General features: G+C 42.3%; 1 protein-coding gene across 2 annotated transcripts; it reads left to right on the top strand.

Moving 5' to 3' along the window:
• Positions 1–692: 692 nt before the first annotated feature.
• On the top strand, positions 693–16,992 carry RB195_004036 (uncharacterized protein; the record flags this gene model as incomplete). Of its 2 annotated transcripts, XM_064177940.1 has the most annotated exons (20): positions 693–784; positions 847–938; positions 3,489–3,613; positions 10,008–10,109; positions 13,749–13,821; positions 13,981–14,105; positions 14,170–14,329; positions 14,423–14,493; positions 14,554–14,686; positions 14,792–14,905; positions 15,023–15,126; positions 15,192–15,288; positions 15,365–15,451; positions 15,575–15,630; positions 15,684–15,833; positions 15,893–16,019; positions 16,351–16,454; positions 16,539–16,703; positions 16,756–16,869; positions 16,918–16,992. In XM_064177940.1, 20 exons carry the CDS (start codon positions 693–695, stop codon positions 16,990–16,992), a joined length of 2,166 nt encoding a protein of 721 aa, XP_064032982.1. The 2 variants fall into 2 exon arrangements, with proteins under 2 accessions (XP_064032982.1, XP_064032983.1); XM_064177939.1 differs by lacking the exons at positions 693–784; positions 847–938 and having other exon boundaries at positions 3,578–3,613; positions 15,581–15,630; positions 16,539–16,691.
• Positions 16,993–17,313: the final 321 nt, after the last annotated feature.

Here is a 17,313-nt window from a genome sequence, read left to right as displayed (position 1 = left end):
GGGACATGAAGAGCATCGAACTTTTCTTTGAAGGACTTTGTGAAGAAGTCTGATTGGGTCAGCGGTATTCTTATAGTGTGCTTAATATTGCGTGGAACGCTCTGACCCAACGGTTGTACTTGAAGTGCCTCACGCGTCCAACCCATCTTACATTGCTTTCATCGGCAAATGCGGTCTAATTTTAGATTGCTGACGTGGAATAGAAGTTCGAATCTCGTCCCTCACATGCGTGTGGCGGTAGACTCCGAATATCAGTTTTTCGTTCAAAACCCTCACTTCATTTTAACATTTTTTTTTTGCTTGCGAAGTGCCCAGTTTCCTGAAGCATAGGTCAAAGCAAGAAGTACGATGGTGTTGAAAATGCGAGCATGGAGCATGGTGTTCCTTGTCTTCTTCACTACATTCTCGATGCTCTCGTGAGCTTCCCAAGCCTCTCGTTTCCTCCTACCCAGCTCAGATCTTTCTTCGTGTTCATTTCCCAACCCAGAAAAAGGTAGCTAGCGCATTAGAATGTCTTCGTTGTTCTGAAAATGCTGCATCCGAGATCCACCCGTTCCGCATGAACATCATCTTTTGTAGATTCAGCTGAAGACCGATGTCGACTGATGCATACACATGTTTCGTCGAGCTCGGCCAGCATTCGTCCCACTTCGCTGATACTATATATTATCAAAACAATCAGCAAAGTGCGGATGGTGTGGTTGCGGACCGTGAACCTTCACTCCCATGTCCTCTCTTTCCAGCTTTGCCATTGCGTTCTCGAGAATGGCCTTGAATATTTTAGGTGAGATTTTCTCACCATGTCAGACCCCTTTCTTTACATCGAAGAGGATGATTTTCTTGCAGGATGGCGAGTTTCCGGTCATGGAATTGCTGTACAATTTTCTCTCTTTCCAAGCACTACTATGTACTGAGTAGGAACGCCTTTGTTGCCCATGGTTTCTATGACCGCCTCGCGTCAACTGAGTCGAAGACTATCTTGAAGTCGAGATGAAGGTGAGACATAGCGGCCTCTTGTCCTTCCCCAATATCTCGATGAGTTTCGAAACAGTGTAAATATGGTCAGTCGTGCTGAATAATTTTTGAAACCTTGTTTGCGCGCATGGTTTTCGTCTAGCGCTTTTTGGATCCTGATAAGGATAACTCTTGTGAAGAGCTTATAGGTGACGGAAAGTAAATTTGGGCGGTAGCTGCTGATCTCATGTGGATCTCCCATTTTGGACAACAACACAGTCTTGCTGGTCTTACACTGTCTAAGGACCTCGTTTCCGACAGGTAAAGAACGTGTAAAGACAGAGTGTTGATAACAAATAGCACAAGATTTTGCAAATTTTCAGATCTTATCTTATGAAATGTTCATATTCCCTCAGATGGTGAGGAGGAGAACGGGTGTGGCTGTCGAAGAGATCAAAGCAGAAGTCGTGGACGATCTTCTCCAATCCCTCTCTCGATGCAAATGCTGTTCCACTTGGCTGCCGGAGAGCAGTCATCTTGGTTGTACCATTGGCGAATTCTCGGCAGGCATAACGAATGCTCCTTTCCGCCTCTTCAGCTTCATCCAACACTTCCACTCTTTTTTCTCTAAGGTCTTTCTTTATCGCCTCTCTGCAAAACCCTGCGAACTCGGACGTGAGTTCTTGGTTGTCTGCGGCTTATAGTGGTCCACGCTGCAGCATTAGCACAAGAGTTTTCGGAGACAGGCGTCTCTTGGTGGTTTTAAAACTCTCAGCTTCCTGGTGCAGTCGTGAAGATGTTCAACGACTGTATTCTCTGTTGATGTTGTCCGTTGCGGAATCTTCCCACAAGTCGGCTAACCTTGCAAAGAGATCCCATTTAATGATACTTCTGGGACCTCGCTCTCTGAATTTCGCCGTCTCCTCTCCTTGTGAAGGAAAATCTTCTTCGGATTAGGCGATGGGCCGATCCCGTATGGAGCTTTGGCACAACAGCCGCATCCGTCAGGCAAAACCTTTTGCCGTCGAAGATGTGGTCAATTTCATTACGGCACCCCCTACCGGGTGACTCTTACGTCTAGCGAGAAGGGCCTCTGGAATTGTGAATTTCCCTGGGTGATCTTAGTCGGCATGATAAACTCGCAAAGCCTCTCTTTTTCGTTCCATTTCATACTGTGAGTCAATAAGAAGAAGATGCCAATAAGAAGTTCCCCAGGCGTTCTTCTGAAGCCAATCTTAGCGTTGAAATCACCTCCACTGACCTTGTGGAATGTATGGTTTTCTCTGTAGAACTTCTCAAGGTCCATGCAGAAAACTTCGAATCTTTGTAGAATGATGTTGGAGCTTAAGGGACGAAGATAGTGAAAACTGCCGTTGGACCACATTTTCTCATCCCCAGAAAAAGATTAATACTTTAAAAAAGCTAAGAACCAAAGATTGATTCCAAAAATAATTGCTAAGCAAAGAATCGCTCATGAAGAGGAATAATTCTCAGGCATTATAGCAAACATTTGGATGAATTCCCTTCTTTTTCTGGTCGCCTACTTGCTGCTTGCCTCGTACAGCCACTGGTAATACACTATCAAAAATGTAGAGTAATAATCCACAATGTCTCACAGAATTGAAGAGGAGATGCGAAGTTACAGCATCAGTACAAGCATTGTAGCAGCCTCGGTTATTACGCATGAGCCTTTACTGTTTAATAAGCAACCGTTTTCTGCGGAAGCGATGTTTAATTCAATTAATCAGAACAGCGGATCCAAGGATTTGCAGTTGTTTATCGGTAGATAATATTATATTTCATTGCAATACTATCAGCTCATTAACAAATGTGTTTCATAATGCAATTTAAAAATCCTTCTTACCGAAATATTGGAGTGCAAATTTCTATAGATGCTTAACGAAAAATTTAGGATAATCATCTTTGCTCGATTCTCTCTGGATGCAGAAAGACAAGAGTATATACAAAAAAATTGTTTTTGCTACATTTTTACCGATTAACAGGACTGGTTGATCCAGCTCTTCAGAAGAATTCTGTTTTTCCTTGGTTTCGGTGTTCCGCGAATTAGTAGAGAATCAATATTTTGATCCCAATTATTCTCTAGATAGGCATATATTTATGCGGACGTCAGATTTGAAGTCAGCTGTAAGGTTATTAAAAACAGATAAATCGAAAATACTTGCAGTAGTGGTTGTTTATGAGTGCTCTCAGCAGGCTTAAGCTTTCACCTCAACTTTTTTATGTGTCCCCCATCCCTCTCCTAGGTCCGGTTTAGTTTTTTTTTTATTTCAAAATCTTTAGACACGCCTTGAATATATCGATAATTGTGTTGATAAAGTTATAGATTTGATAGATCATCACTTCATCACCACTGGCAGGGCTCTTTACTTAAACACCCGAAATTCGCACATATCATGTGGTGTGGCGATGGCAAATCGCCTTTGGTAAACGTAAAACGGCGTCCGAAATTTAAAAACGTTCCAGTAAAGCTTACTAGAAGCAGTTTTTCTGCTGCAGATCATAGGTCATTTCAGTCGTTGAGAGTGGCCTCCGTAGGGGTTGGGGGCGTGGCCGACGTGTACGGCCTTCGCCAGCGCACTGTTCGTCGTCGTTCGTTGCTGTGATGTCCGTTGATCCGAGCACGCTCACACCATTTAAGGTGAGTAGTGAGTAGTTTCACAGAAAGTTAGCCGTTCTGGTTGTTTTGTGATCATCACTTCTATTAAGGTGTGTTCAAACATTACTTCCTTTTATCAAAGATTGGAGGATCTTCGAAAATTCTACTGATTTTCTCAGTGCTGTGGTACTAAAAAACCATTTTAAGCGGTTTTTTTTGGCACGAAGGTCTTCGGCTATCTTAGATACTGCAGACTAGAATGGCTATGTTTGAACGCATGACACTAGCTAGGCCAGAGACCAAAATTGCTGCTGCACTGATCTGTGAAGCAGGCAGTTTTTAGTTTTCTGTTTCTCATGACAAGAGATGTATGTACCACGTGGAAACTAAGAAAGCGTTGACGAAAAAAGAACGTTTCTCCTGGAAAACTTCAGATCCCATTGTTTCAATCACTCTCATCTCCTGTGAATCATCTCTTTCGATGTTATCCATTTAACTCTGCATTGTTTCCATTGTTTCCCAGACGTAGCTTCAATCTTGTTATTAATCATTTTCCCTATTTCTGGATATGCATTGTTGAATCGATGGCAGGGAGAGTGGTGGGGGAGGAGGAAAGGGAGTTGTTTACACCATTGCTCCCTGGGTGGGCAGTCGGACGACAGCAGGCGACCTATGGTCTGTTACTTGTCTTCCCTACCGTAGCAAACATTCAAGTGTGATAGTCTCAGCGAAGCAGTTATTCTGCTCAGAAGCGTCTGCAATGGTATGGGATAATTATGGTGACTTCGTTTTTATGTATGATGGAATCCAATGCCGTTGCAATGTGAGTTCGTGGACAAAGATGTTACTGGTGGAAAGCAATAAGAAGGCGGATTTAGCACGATTTTTTCAACGCATTAGTAACGTTGAGTTCGTGTAGCACTGAAATAGTTTGGGAGTACTAATGTACTATTTGGGTCGGAATTAGATGAAGTTCTAGACCCTTGCATTCGACTTTCTCCAGTAGATAGAGCTTGGAATGCAGATTGCAACTGTCACATAGAAGACGCAAAACACCTCTTACACATAAGGAGATCAAGTGGGACACAGAAACAGAAATATCGAATTGATCAGTTTATGAGAGTTCGCAAATGATGAATCCTTCCTTGGATTTCTTTACCCGTTTCGGTGTAAACAGTTGTTTTGTCGGTTGTTGTTTGGTGACTGATCCATCTGTTTCTACTTTCTGCTTTTGTTGGAGCGATTATGTTATGAAACTAGCAAGCCACGCCTTCGTCCCTACTTGTTAGTTGTCAAAACAGCATCGAAAATCTCACCGAATGGTGGCTCTAGATGGAAATGTTTGATCTGGAAACCCGTTCTATTGGTTGGGAAAAAAACCGTCGATAAAACAAATTTAATTATACGGTATTATAGTATCTCCGCACTCGGAATGCAGCTCATAGGGGAACTGCATGTCTAATTTCGTTCGGATCGCAAGTGTTTTTAGGGTTGTGGATGTTGATTGACACTGATAAAAAATCTGGTAGGTGAGGTTGGGATACTATAATAGAGGAAGAAAATCCACAGAAAGATATCTTAGCAATTATTATTTATCATTGCTTTTATTAACTTCTCTGTCGGCTTCTCTCTCGGTGTCAAGATTTCGGAAAAGACATGTTTCGAAAGCATCGCCGATGTAAACATTATTTCAAAAGACAAAGACGTTTTTTTCCTAAAATACCCCTTTGCTACTGGCAATTTATTGGGACCCAATTTGAAGGAATTCTCTTCAATGTTTACTAACTAGGAGGGAAAATCCGTGGACTAGTTGCTTGTTTTTTGATTGTAAACATTGGAGTTGGTCTTATAAAGGAATGAAAAAACGTTCACACCAAATGAGCAGAGGTATGTGTTTCGACCTATAAGTAAGTCTAAGAATGTCACACCAGTTCATTTTAGGAAGAATCCAGAAGCGTTCTTAAACATAATTACCTTTGGATTTGCACAACTTCTGATTCAATGAGCTAGGCTACGTAGCAGTACAGTAACGTCAGAAAGACCTGAAGGTCGGTAAAGTTGCGCAAGCAGAGCGGTGGAACGTAACGCTTGAGATCTAAAGTGGACCCTCTAGCACCGATCATTGCTGCAGTCCGAGTGAAGGCAGCGATGGTCCCACGTCAGTCCCAACAGCTCACTCCATTGCGCCGACACCTTTTACGCAACTGCACGAGGTTTCAAGTCGTTTTGACCCGAGTGCATAAATCAAAAGTAACGACGGAAATAAGGATCAGCTTCGGCTGGTGAGAATCTACAACATTAATCCTTATTATTGTGTGCTCGGAGAACGCTCAGTATAAATCGTCCAAATCCACAAGGAAAGGACAAGAGTGTACCTTATGATGTTGCTTCTTGATGATGGTCCTAGACCGAATAATCTCGTCTTTGGCTAGTGTGCATGTGCCTTGAGAGGGAGAAGGACATAGAATTGATCGGTGCTCGCCACTCTACAAGCGATCTTCGGCCGACGTTTGGCAGGCGCCTCGCATCCGTCTGCCTCGAGAGTGGCGGATGGACTTCTGTTTGATTGTGTCTGGCGAAGTCGAACAACTGGCCTGTCGTCATACATACATATTCGGGTGATGCAGTGTGCATGGGTGCATTTCAAACTGAGCATAATATGTTATCGAAGAAGGAAAGATTTGTTGGACTGCTGTCGATATCTCACACAGCTTGCTAGGACGGAAAGAGTTTGGTGCGAATAAAGTCGCTCTTCACTTGTCGTCGCAGAGCTCCGGTCGATATTTGTACTGGATGTTGTGGCACACTTTTTAGTCGAAGCAACGACTTCTTCCTGCGTTGCTTCCATAAGAGTAATTCACTTTTCTCTGGTGACGAAGTAAGCAACCTATGAAAATAGAAGCTGGAATTACGGATAGGAGCTCCGAATCAGGTAAAATTCGGCTGGATTCTGATCTAGTCCTGAGTACTGTTCACGAATAAAATTCGAAAAGGAACGAAACGTGAGACAAATGAAGGACTCTTTTGGACTCTTTTGTAGGAAATCTGGTCCTTGAATATTGTTGCTATATTATAATTGTATGTTATTTCAGTCTACGTACACGATAGTACTACTTTGATATTTCCGTAGCTGCTATTAGATTGTAGTGTGCTGCTAGGGAGTTAAGCACGAAATAGAAGTTTAAGAGTTTCCCCCCAAAACTTCAACTTCTCTAAGTGGTCATTTCGCTAAGCATTTCAACGAATTTGCTTTCGCCGTTATCGGATATCATAGTTTGTAAGGTCATTCATGGTCATAGTATCAGGTCGCGAATAATGTTGTTTTCTTACAGTGAGATTATCCCAAAAAATTTAAAACATGGTTACTTTTGTTTTTTTGTTTTTTTTTTTGGGTTACTTTCAGTTCTTTTCTTGAGCACAATTGAAAAAAGACGCATTATTGGACGAATTACCTAATATGATAAATCTGGAGTTCGAGTTAAATGAGTTCTTCCTCAGGTAGTGCACAAATGATCCGAATCCATCTGTGGGCTTTCAGTTATTTAACGGAAGCTAACGGGTGCCTGGGAAACGACGTATTAAGTTTTTAAGTTGGCAGTGCTTGAAGCCTAAAGATTTCTTGTGGTGTCTAGATACACATTCAAGATATTTTGTAGGAAATGCAAATAAGTGCTTAGATAAGCTTTGTCTTCTTATGTTAAAATAGCACGGAGGTCACACGAGAAAGTTATACGTGTTCAGTGATCCAAGTATGAAAGCTGCGCAATGCGCTTCTATTTTGCATTTAGTGAAGGTAGTGGTGCTCATTCGAACGTAGGTTCAACTATTTTCATCGTACGTCTTTGTTCACTGGTAGGATACACTTCTGACCTCTTTCCTTGAAGAATACGTTCAGATAGAATAATGCTATTATTTAGTAGTTTGATTTGTGTCACCGAAAATTATAATGAATCAAAAACTGTTTCGCCATACAAAATTGTAGTTGTTGAGGAGTTACGACTATGACTCTCTCCGTGTTGTTTGTTTATCATGGATCTAAGCGACCTAGTTAACTGCAAGATGTTTGTTTGGTATTTTCGTAGTTGTTATGCGAGAACTAGTTTTTCATCTTTTTTTTTGTTTGAGTTATAAAATGTCATTCTTCTCGTCATTTGAGGTGATAATAAGGAAGAAATGATGGAAAAACGTGATTTAAGGAATTTGCATTAAGGAGTCATCGAGTTGGAGCACATGAATGGATTTTTCATTGACGGAAATATGGCTTACTTGTTGAATATGACCTACTTGCTTAAGTTTAATGTTACTATGTTTATCTCTACTTAAAGGCAGCATACCACGAATCTGAGGTGGTGTGGATTTCAGGTGGAGTATCCGTATACGGGGTCGTAGGTTATGGAGACGGGGGTAGTTCCGCTCATCTCTCCCTGCATCACTGCAAACAGCCGCCTCAAAAATGCTGTTTTGTACGGCACCATCTATTGCAACGCTCCACCCCTGCGCCGCCTCCGCCCTGCGATTCGTCGAAAATCAATTCGAACTGCCCTGATAAGCAGTAATGGACGCTACGCGTGCAAAGGTGGCACACAGCAATAGAAGGTATCGCGCAAAACAGCATTCAGAGGCCGGCTGCTCGCAGTGATTCAGGGAGAGATGAGCGGAACCACCCCGGTCTCCATAATCTACGACCCCGTATACGGATACTCCACCTGAAATCCCTACCATCCCAGATTCGTGGTATGCTGCCTTTAAAGTGATGCAGGTGCACGGCAGTCGGTAAGAAGTTTCTCCGCGATCGCACGGTTGGCCTGTGGTTAGGAACCGACCCATAACCAACCGGACCTTTCATCCCTGTGTTTTCGATAAATTGGTGCCAGACTTGTCTGGAAAGGTAAAAACTTCATAGCCTAGCCCCGGGAAGTCATTGTGTAAGCTGGACACGCATCCGTAAACCTACAGCTATTCCTAGTTGACGTGAATGCTTTGGCTCATCCCATGCGGATTGATTAACACCAGACAGTATCACTTACACTCCTCGGAGTGCAAGACAGCCTATCGCGATATGTGAGCACATACACTCTTTTTAGCTTGTGCTTTTAGCAAGGAGCAAATATGAGAGATGTGTATTCTTCTGCTTTCTCAGTATTGCTATTGCAGATTTGCTGCCCTTGCACCTTCTGTTTTGCGGACATTACGGCAGGAAATGATGGGGAAGAAAATTTCCATATGTAATATGGTGTGGAATTCACAAGAAAAAAGCAAAATGCGCAGTTTCATATAATTGGAAAAAAGTAGTTGAAAAATTGTTTCAAGCTTGTATAGGAGTCTTTGCTTGTTTTATACGTGGGTACCGGGCGGGTGTGGTGTAGCGGTTAGAGGTTCCGCTTCCTGCACGATCGATCGGAGGTTCGAATCCGCCCTAGTGCGCACCAAGCCTTTCATCCCTCCGGGGTCGATAAATTGGTACCAGACTTGTCTGGGAGGATGAAAACACTGACTTGACACATCGGCTAGCCACCGCAAGTCATTGTATAGGCCAGATACACGTTCGTAAACCTCAAACGATTCTGAATTGAAGTGAACGTGGGGGGGGGCATCCCAAGCGGATTGATTAACGCCAGAAACTTTATCGTTTTATCCTTTTACCGAAGAGCTGGTCAACTTTTTTAAAATAGATCTCATAGGATATGAAGTCGGAAGAGACATTCAGAAAGTCTGAGGTGATTCTGTTCGGTAGTGTTGGGTATGACTTGCTGTTTTTTTAGTTGGTTTACACCTCTTTTTATCCATATTCGCTTTCGTGAAAACAAGCTAATTGTTTGGAGCTACATCCACCACAAAGAGTTCCAGCCCAATACTAAGAAGTTATATTGAAGAGGAAAGGAAACAGAAACCATTGGTGGGGCAAAATCCAAGTGGTTCATCCGCAGAGGATCAGTTCAGCTTTGTCTTCTCCGCTCTCGTGTTAGGATTCGTGGGCTTTCTATTGCAAATTTTGAAAAACGGCGAATCACAGGATTTCCTCATGGACGTTGCCAACGCCTCGGATTGGTGAAATCATCAAATGAGTAGTCTTGAAATCGTGTTTTCGATTGGAACTCCGCTTGGGATGCGCCCCCACGTTCACTTCAATTCAGAATCGTTTGAGGTTTACGAACGCGCGTGTAGCCTTACAATGACTGCCAAGTCAGTGTTTCTAACCTCGAAGACAAGTCTGGTACCAATTTATCGACCCCAGAGGGATGAAGCTGAGCATTTCACAGGGATCGAGTGGGAAATAATGCGTGAATGGACGAAACGAAAATGTTTCTGCTGACACCTCATTAGATTTCTCAGAATTCGCATGCGCAGAAAGGCTGCACTAATTTTTATTGATGTCTCTGTTAAGGTTGTGAATGGGAATGAGTTGATGTGAATGTCTTAAACCAATAGTTTTCAGGAGACCGGAGCTAACGCATCTCTCCGGCAGATTTCCGATGATGCATTCTACGTGGTTAATGAGGTGGTGATGAAACGCCTTGGACATTTGCCAATCCACAAGGTTCGTCAGATACATAAGTACACTCACTCGAAAAGTTTTGATTTACGGTGCAGCAATGAACGAGAAGCTGTATGCATATTCAGTTATGTTGAATGTAGTCCTATGTCGCATGCGAAGTTTCAAGTCGTGCTTTTGTGATTGCGGACGAGTATGGTTTCCTAAAGTTTTAATCTGCCTACGGATCACTGTTGTGAAATCAGTGAGCGATTTTATAAGCTGCTTCCCGGCCAGATATTCTCGCATTTGCATATTTCGATGACATTTGTTGTGCTCTACATACGACCGCCCAGGTTTTATGTAGTGTTTGATAATTCTCGTTTCGTTTCCTTTTCTGTGTGTATCTCAAAATAATGTGGAGAGACTCCGGACATTGTGGAAATTGTTGCCGAAGAAACTTTGGAATTTGAGGTGTGGGAATCTCCTCGCGAATATGCAGGATAGGGTTGTATGCGGTGAATAAATAAATATATGTATATATATAATAATCTCAATAAATGTATATATAATATATATAATATAATAATCCCTCACCATCGTCATCTCTAATTTATATAGGCTGAGGAGGCCTCTGCTGCGTCCAGCAGTTTCACCAGTGGTAACCGAGCTTCAAAAATAGAACTACATTTAGTTGGGGGAGTGAAATACAGGCGCATCAGGCCTAGAAATCCATAACATATGTTTTAAAGACCATTCGTCCATGGATTGCATGGTTTGCTCATAGGTAATGTGGAGATCAACTAAGGTAGTAATTAATCCTTCAACCGCGGCGGTGGGACGTTCGGCTCCAACTGCTGGGTCGATGGTACGAGACCGCTATGGTGCCAACGGAGCGTGTAATCCGTCGGCAGGACTGTTGCCAAACTTGTTTGGGAGGATAAGAACACGGACCTGACCCATCTACTCACCAAGTCATTGTGAGCCGCACTTGTGTTCAGTGAGTTGAATGAGTTTTACTGAGTTGGAGTCGAACACGTAACGGAGCCCCAGACTGACTAATCAACGCTGCAGACTTTATGCTTTTTTGTTCAACCGTAACTACACGTAGTACATTGACACTATCCACTAAGAAATGTAGGATATCAGTTTCCAGAGAAAGTCTTCGATGTTGAGTTGTTTCTCACAAGAATACAAATCTCAAGATGTAGTTTGCACGTCTTATGCGGAAATTCGGAACACTCCCGTAAATTCACCAGTGAGAGATCCCAGGAGCAGAGAAAGCTCTAGTTGTTTCTGTACATGCTGCGAGGAAAATCAGGATTGAAAATGCTCTCGAAAAACTCATATTTACTATGCGAGTGTAAAGTTTTAACACTAACGACTCTTGGGACTCACTTTCTTCATTAAGACCCATCTTAGGGAAAAGCGAGTCGTCCCGGCAATAAAAACACCATTAAATATACTAGCTTACTAAGAATTTTTATCAATCGTAGCGTAATGGTGAGGTGGTCGGATCTATGGTCATCCTGGATATTGATATTTTCGTGAGTAACCTTGGCTTGATCATGTTGCTCAGATCGCTTCAATAAGTAGCGTCAGCTGCTAGTGGTTATCTTGACTCAGTTGTCAAGGAGAGCAATACGGATAGCATTTCACATATATGATGAGGAGGAATCAATAGATTTTTGAGTGGACCTGTGAACACGAAAAAACCGAGTCCGTACATTGAATTGTGGCACCAGTTTTGTTGGTTGCCGATTACTCCAATAATAGTCTAATAATCGGTGATTTGCTCTGAACTTTGAATTAAATCCTTAATAATTTTTCTACGATAAGTTTTATGGCGTAGAAAGACATCAGATAAGCTAAACCTGGTTATCGATAGGATTTGTAGCACAGTACTTAATTCGAACTTCTAAGATGAGGAAGACAATATTTTTGAAGTTGGACATTAAATCTGATAATAAATGATTTGATGATTGATTTTTCTTGTTTTAGTGATATTTTCATTCTGCAAAAAGGAAAATGATGCTGAATAGATAAAAATAGGTGTCAATTGAAGTTTTAGAACAATAGCACGTCAGCAAGTTCATTTGTTCAATTAGACAAATCTGTTGTATGGAAACATCAGCAACTATCTGTTTTCAATCCGAAAAAAGCTTTATCAGGCTGAAAAAACTTTTATATATCCTCATTAGCAATCACCATAAGCGTGAATGGCCGAAAATGATAGCAGGAAAAATTGTATCAATGGGAAGACCATTAACCACAAACTGGTTTTGCAGTGACACCGAACCGAAAGTCGTAGGTTTAATCGAACAAAGTTCAAGGAGGCTGCGGACTGCTACATGTGATAGCTTTTTAACGAAAGGGCGAGGGACTCCATTTTTTCCGCAAAGGTTACGTTACCAAGCGTCCTATCAAATCATTGGATATGTTAAGCCTGGAACGATTTATATGACAGCTTTCTGCTTGCGTGGTCGTTTAGTGGCGGGGACAAAGCATGTTTGTTTGAAAAACCTTCCTGGAATCTCGCAGTAACCAATGCAGAAGTCAAATGTTGCTGAAATTCCTTCCTACTTCACAGTTTTTGGCTGTTATTTTACTTATCCAGTGATGCTACTTCGACCTTCGGTGTAGCGGCGGAACAGGTCACTGGTAGGTGGGTAATGACATTGAGCAGAGTTCACTTGGCGGACGTTGTTTGTAGGTTTGCGGCGGTTGTTATCAGCGCAAAAAAAATCACGTGACAGCTCACAATACAAACATTTCAAGCAAATCGTAAACGCTGGTGCATCTATCGTATCACTAGGTTGTTCTTCCATCGCTTTGGATAATGACTGATAGATTGATTAGCTTGAGGGAGATGAAGGAAAATAATTAGAGTTGTACAGTTTTGGCGATTACCGGTAATTTACGAGGTCGCATTATATTCTCCAACATGAAGGAAAGATCAAACGAAAAAAGCTTTACTTTCATTTTTTCAGATCTAGGGCGATATTCTACTGTTTGTTGCTGTAGATGCTAAGGTAATAGTCATGTTAGCTTTGCATTGTTTTTGAGATGTGGGTGGAGATTCAAAAGCTATTAGATTGGACGCTACTATTACAGAGAAAACTAATGTTCTCTTTCACCCAGCTGCTTTTCTATGTATTTGTGATCCATTGACCACATTATACCAAGACTACTACAGAGAAGTCTTTGATGGACAAACAGCTGGGCATGCAAGTGTGGAACGAGTAGACGATAGCATGTGGTGAACTTTGCTTTTTTGCTTTCTGTGACACCCTTATTTCAACAACTCTCATGATTGAAAAAATAGTGAAAGGCTTCAAAAGAGCTCTTTATTTTTGTTAATTTTTCTTTTGAAAAATTGAACACGTGATCGCATCTCAAATGCATTGATTAACGCCATGCACTTTATCCTTCATCCTTCAGGGAAATATGATTGCGAAAGACAGGATCCGCTTTTTTTTTAACAAAGACAGTAAAAATAATAATATCTCGAAAAACACCCTTATTTTTCGACAGAAAACGAAAAAGACGCAAATCAGGGTCCTTTCCGTTTTGGAGCGTTTTCTGGAAGAGTTAACCTGATTGCTATGTGTACCCAGAGTGTTGTGAGATGAAGGACAATTCGAAATAAGAACTATAGGATGCCTGTGACTCTTCGATGTTCTTCCTCTGATCCTACCTTTTCAGGGTGATTTCCATCTACTCCCTCCGAAGGTTCAGCGTTTCGTTGCTGAAAAAGCAGAGTTGATGCGTCCACGCGGTAAGTGGGGAATATAAAGAAAAATTCTGGTGTACGCATTCTGTGGCCTGGTGGAGAACTGGCTCGCCTCTAGTCAAATTGTCGGTTATACCCCGAATGTGGGCCAATCTCCTGCAAAATGGCTCCTTGCTGTTGAGGGTAATCTCTCGTGATGTTAAGGTATTTACATCTGCGATGGAAGTCAACATGAAGCTGATGAGATTATCGACAAGCTTGTTGAACGTGGTATGCTGTCACCTTTAAAGGCGTACGAGAACAACTATATCTGTCGCACTGATCCCAAGGTCTAAAGTGATCGAATTTAAGCAAACTTTATTCCAACGATGATAGAATGTCATGCCCTTTTAGGATGTTGCTCGTGTCGAGTCGAAGACATGGATGGTTACACCTGACAAATATCAGACAGTCACGCATACTCCACAAGGAGTGGAACCCATTATGGGTCACTGGATGTCACCACAAGATCTCTGTTCAGAGCTTGATAGCCGATTCCCGGGCTGCATGTCTGGTTAATGCTTTTTCTTAGCTTATTGCAGCGAAAATCATATGAGCACTAACTCAAAACTACTTTTGTACTTTAATAATTGAAAGTGTTGTTAAGGACGTATTATGTATGTCATTCCATTCTCTATGGGGCCTATTGGGGGACCACTTTCAAAAATTGGTGTCGAGGTAAGTTTCATGATCTTTGAAGCTGGTTTTACTTGCATTAGTCAATTCGGTCATTTAAAGCTCACTGACTCAAACTACGTAGTGCTATCTATGCGTATTATGACTCGTGTAAGCTCCGATGTGTGGGATGCGCTGGGTGACCAGGACTTTGTTCGATGCATTCACTCAGTTGGACTGCCTAGGCCTGTGAAACGTGAGTTCAGCAGATCTGAAACAAATGAATAAGCAGCTATTGTTTGAGCGAACTATGTGCGACTGAATGCGAATAAATACCTTCTCATGATCATTCGACTTCCAGAGCGTGTTATCAATCACTGGCCATGCAATCCTGAGCGTGTGCTCATCGCTCATCGTCCAGCCGAAAGGGAGATCTGGTCATTCGGATCGGGTTATGGCGGGAATTCTTTGCTGGGTGGGGATTTATCTGATCTACAAAATTATCGAGAATCATGTGGTTGAAAACTTTGAGCAAAAAGATCTCCACTTCAACTTTCTCTTACTCATTTAACATTTGAGATTGAATGTTTAGGTAAGAAATGTTTTGCGCTGCGCATCGCCTCCAACATCGCCAAGGACGAGGGATGGATGGCCGAGCATATGCTAATCATGGGTGTCACTAGACCGAATGGAAAGGTCGACTAAATTTTTAACGAAATTTGATGGGTTTTTTGTGAGTGTGAGCAAGCAAACTTTTGCAGGAACACTTCATTGCCGCCGCATTTCCCTCAGCTTGCGGAAAGACAAATCTGGCAATGCTTGAGCCCACTCTACCTGGCTGGAAGGTTCGATGCGTTGGTGAGTAGAAACGTTTTCAACTGTTTAAATTTCAACTGATAATTGGAGGATTCCATTTCTGACCAGTTCTCTTCAGGTGATGACATCGCTTGGATGAAATTCGGCGATGATGGACGTCTTTACGGTATAAATCCAGAATCCGGTTTCTTTGGAGTTGCACCTGGTGAGAGATCATTTAAATTTTTTTGAATTGCTTCAAATTTTCTCGATTTGGGTACCTCACACAAGACAAACCCTATGGCTATGGCTACGTTCCAGAAGAACTCCATCTTCACAAATATTGGAGAGACAGTTGATGGAGAGTACTTCTGGGAGGGACTTGAGAATGAGATCAAGGACAAGGTACTTGATAAAGAAGCGATTTTTCAAATTTTCACAGGACCTTATTATTCTAGAGCGTAGACATGATCAACTGGCTAGGGGAGAAGTGGAGAATCGGAGATCCAGGTGTCTGCGCTCACCCTAACTCGCGATTCGCAGCTCCAGCATCTCAGTGTCCCATTATCCATCCAGAATGGGAGAGCCCAAAGGGTGTTCCAATCGAGGTTGAGCGTAGACGTTGAGTTATGCGATTGTATCCACGAGATTTTATTCAAAATTTTAGGCAATCATATTTGGCGGTCGTCGCCCTGCTGGTGTACCATTGATCTACGAGACTAGGTCATGGTTGCACGGCATTTTCACCGGAGCATGCCTCAAATCGGAAGCCACCGCGGCTGCTGAATACAAAGGTAGCTGGGGTTTGATACCTCAGTCAAGTGAAATTGTAGACCTGCCACAATGAGCACAGTTTGGACAGTTTTTTCTGTAGAGAGGCAAAAAAAAAAGAATATAGTCAGAAAATCGATATCTAGAAGAGAAATATGCTCAAGCAATTAAATGCAGGTACTCTAAAGTTGATGAAAATAAGAAAATTGCGCCCTGGCCTGCCATTATGCTTATGTCACTCCTTCCCCTCAAGAAACTTTAGTAAGATCTGCAGTCATTCATCCGCCTCCTTCCCCATATTAACGGCGAATTTGTTGAGTCTGAGCTATCCGGTATATCACCGTAACCCTTCAGGTAAGACAGTCATGCACGATCCGATGGCCATGCGCCCATTCATGGGTTATAACTTCGGGCATTACTTACAGCACTGGATAGACCTGAACAAAGAAAGCAGAAAGGTTCGTTAAATTATGGAATATGATTTGTTAGAAGTTTGAAGGGAGTTAATAGTTCTAGAAGCGATTGGTTGTAAATTTGTTTAGGTCCCACGAATCTACCATGTGAACTGGTTCCGGCGTGACGCTGATAACAAATTCTTGTGGCCTGGATTTGGCGACAACATCCGTGTGATTGACTGGATTATCCGTCGATTGGACGGAGAGCCTGATCTTGGCGTTGAGACTCCCATCGGCATCGTACCTAAAAAGGCAGGTTTCCATTCACGGCTGCGCGGTATGCTGTAAAGTGAGATATGTTCAGGGTTCGATCAATACGGAAGGTCTTCCTGACATCAATTGGGACGAACTTATGTCGGTACCATCCAGTTATTGGAAAGATGACGCTAAGGAGATCAGAAAGTTCCTGGAAGAACAGGTAAGTATCGTAATAGCAAATATGAGAGCACTAATATCTGTTCCCTAGGTGGGACCCGATCTACCTCCCGAAATCCGTGCAGAGATGGATGCACAGGAAGAACGCATCAACAAAGCAGCGTAAACCCAATTGATTTCACAGAGTATTCGTTTGCATGTTTTCCACTATGATGTAGTACAATATGTTCGATTTTTTCGTTCTGAGTATATAAAGGCTTTATCTCTCTAAAAAAATATTGAATGATCTAAGTGTATGGACAATGAATGTTTTGTTTCTATCTGCATAACACTGTTAACGCCTAGCACTGAACATATGGTGAGTTTCAATCTTTCGGACTACCCGTGACCTGTACTACACATGTATAAGAAGGCACTGGCAAACGTCGGTAAGACTGGAAGAACACGTCGAGTCGAAGGCAGAGTGTGGGGAGGTTTTCATGCTGAC

Source organism: Necator americanus, chromosome I (genome assembly GCF_031761385.1).
Source record: "Necator americanus strain Aroian chromosome I, whole genome shotgun sequence".
NCBI classification, from domain to species: domain Eukaryota; kingdom Metazoa; phylum Nematoda; class Chromadorea; order Rhabditida; family Ancylostomatidae; genus Necator; species Necator americanus.
Note: the sequence above shows the minus strand (reverse complement) of the source record. Positions and strands in the feature narration are given on the sequence as shown.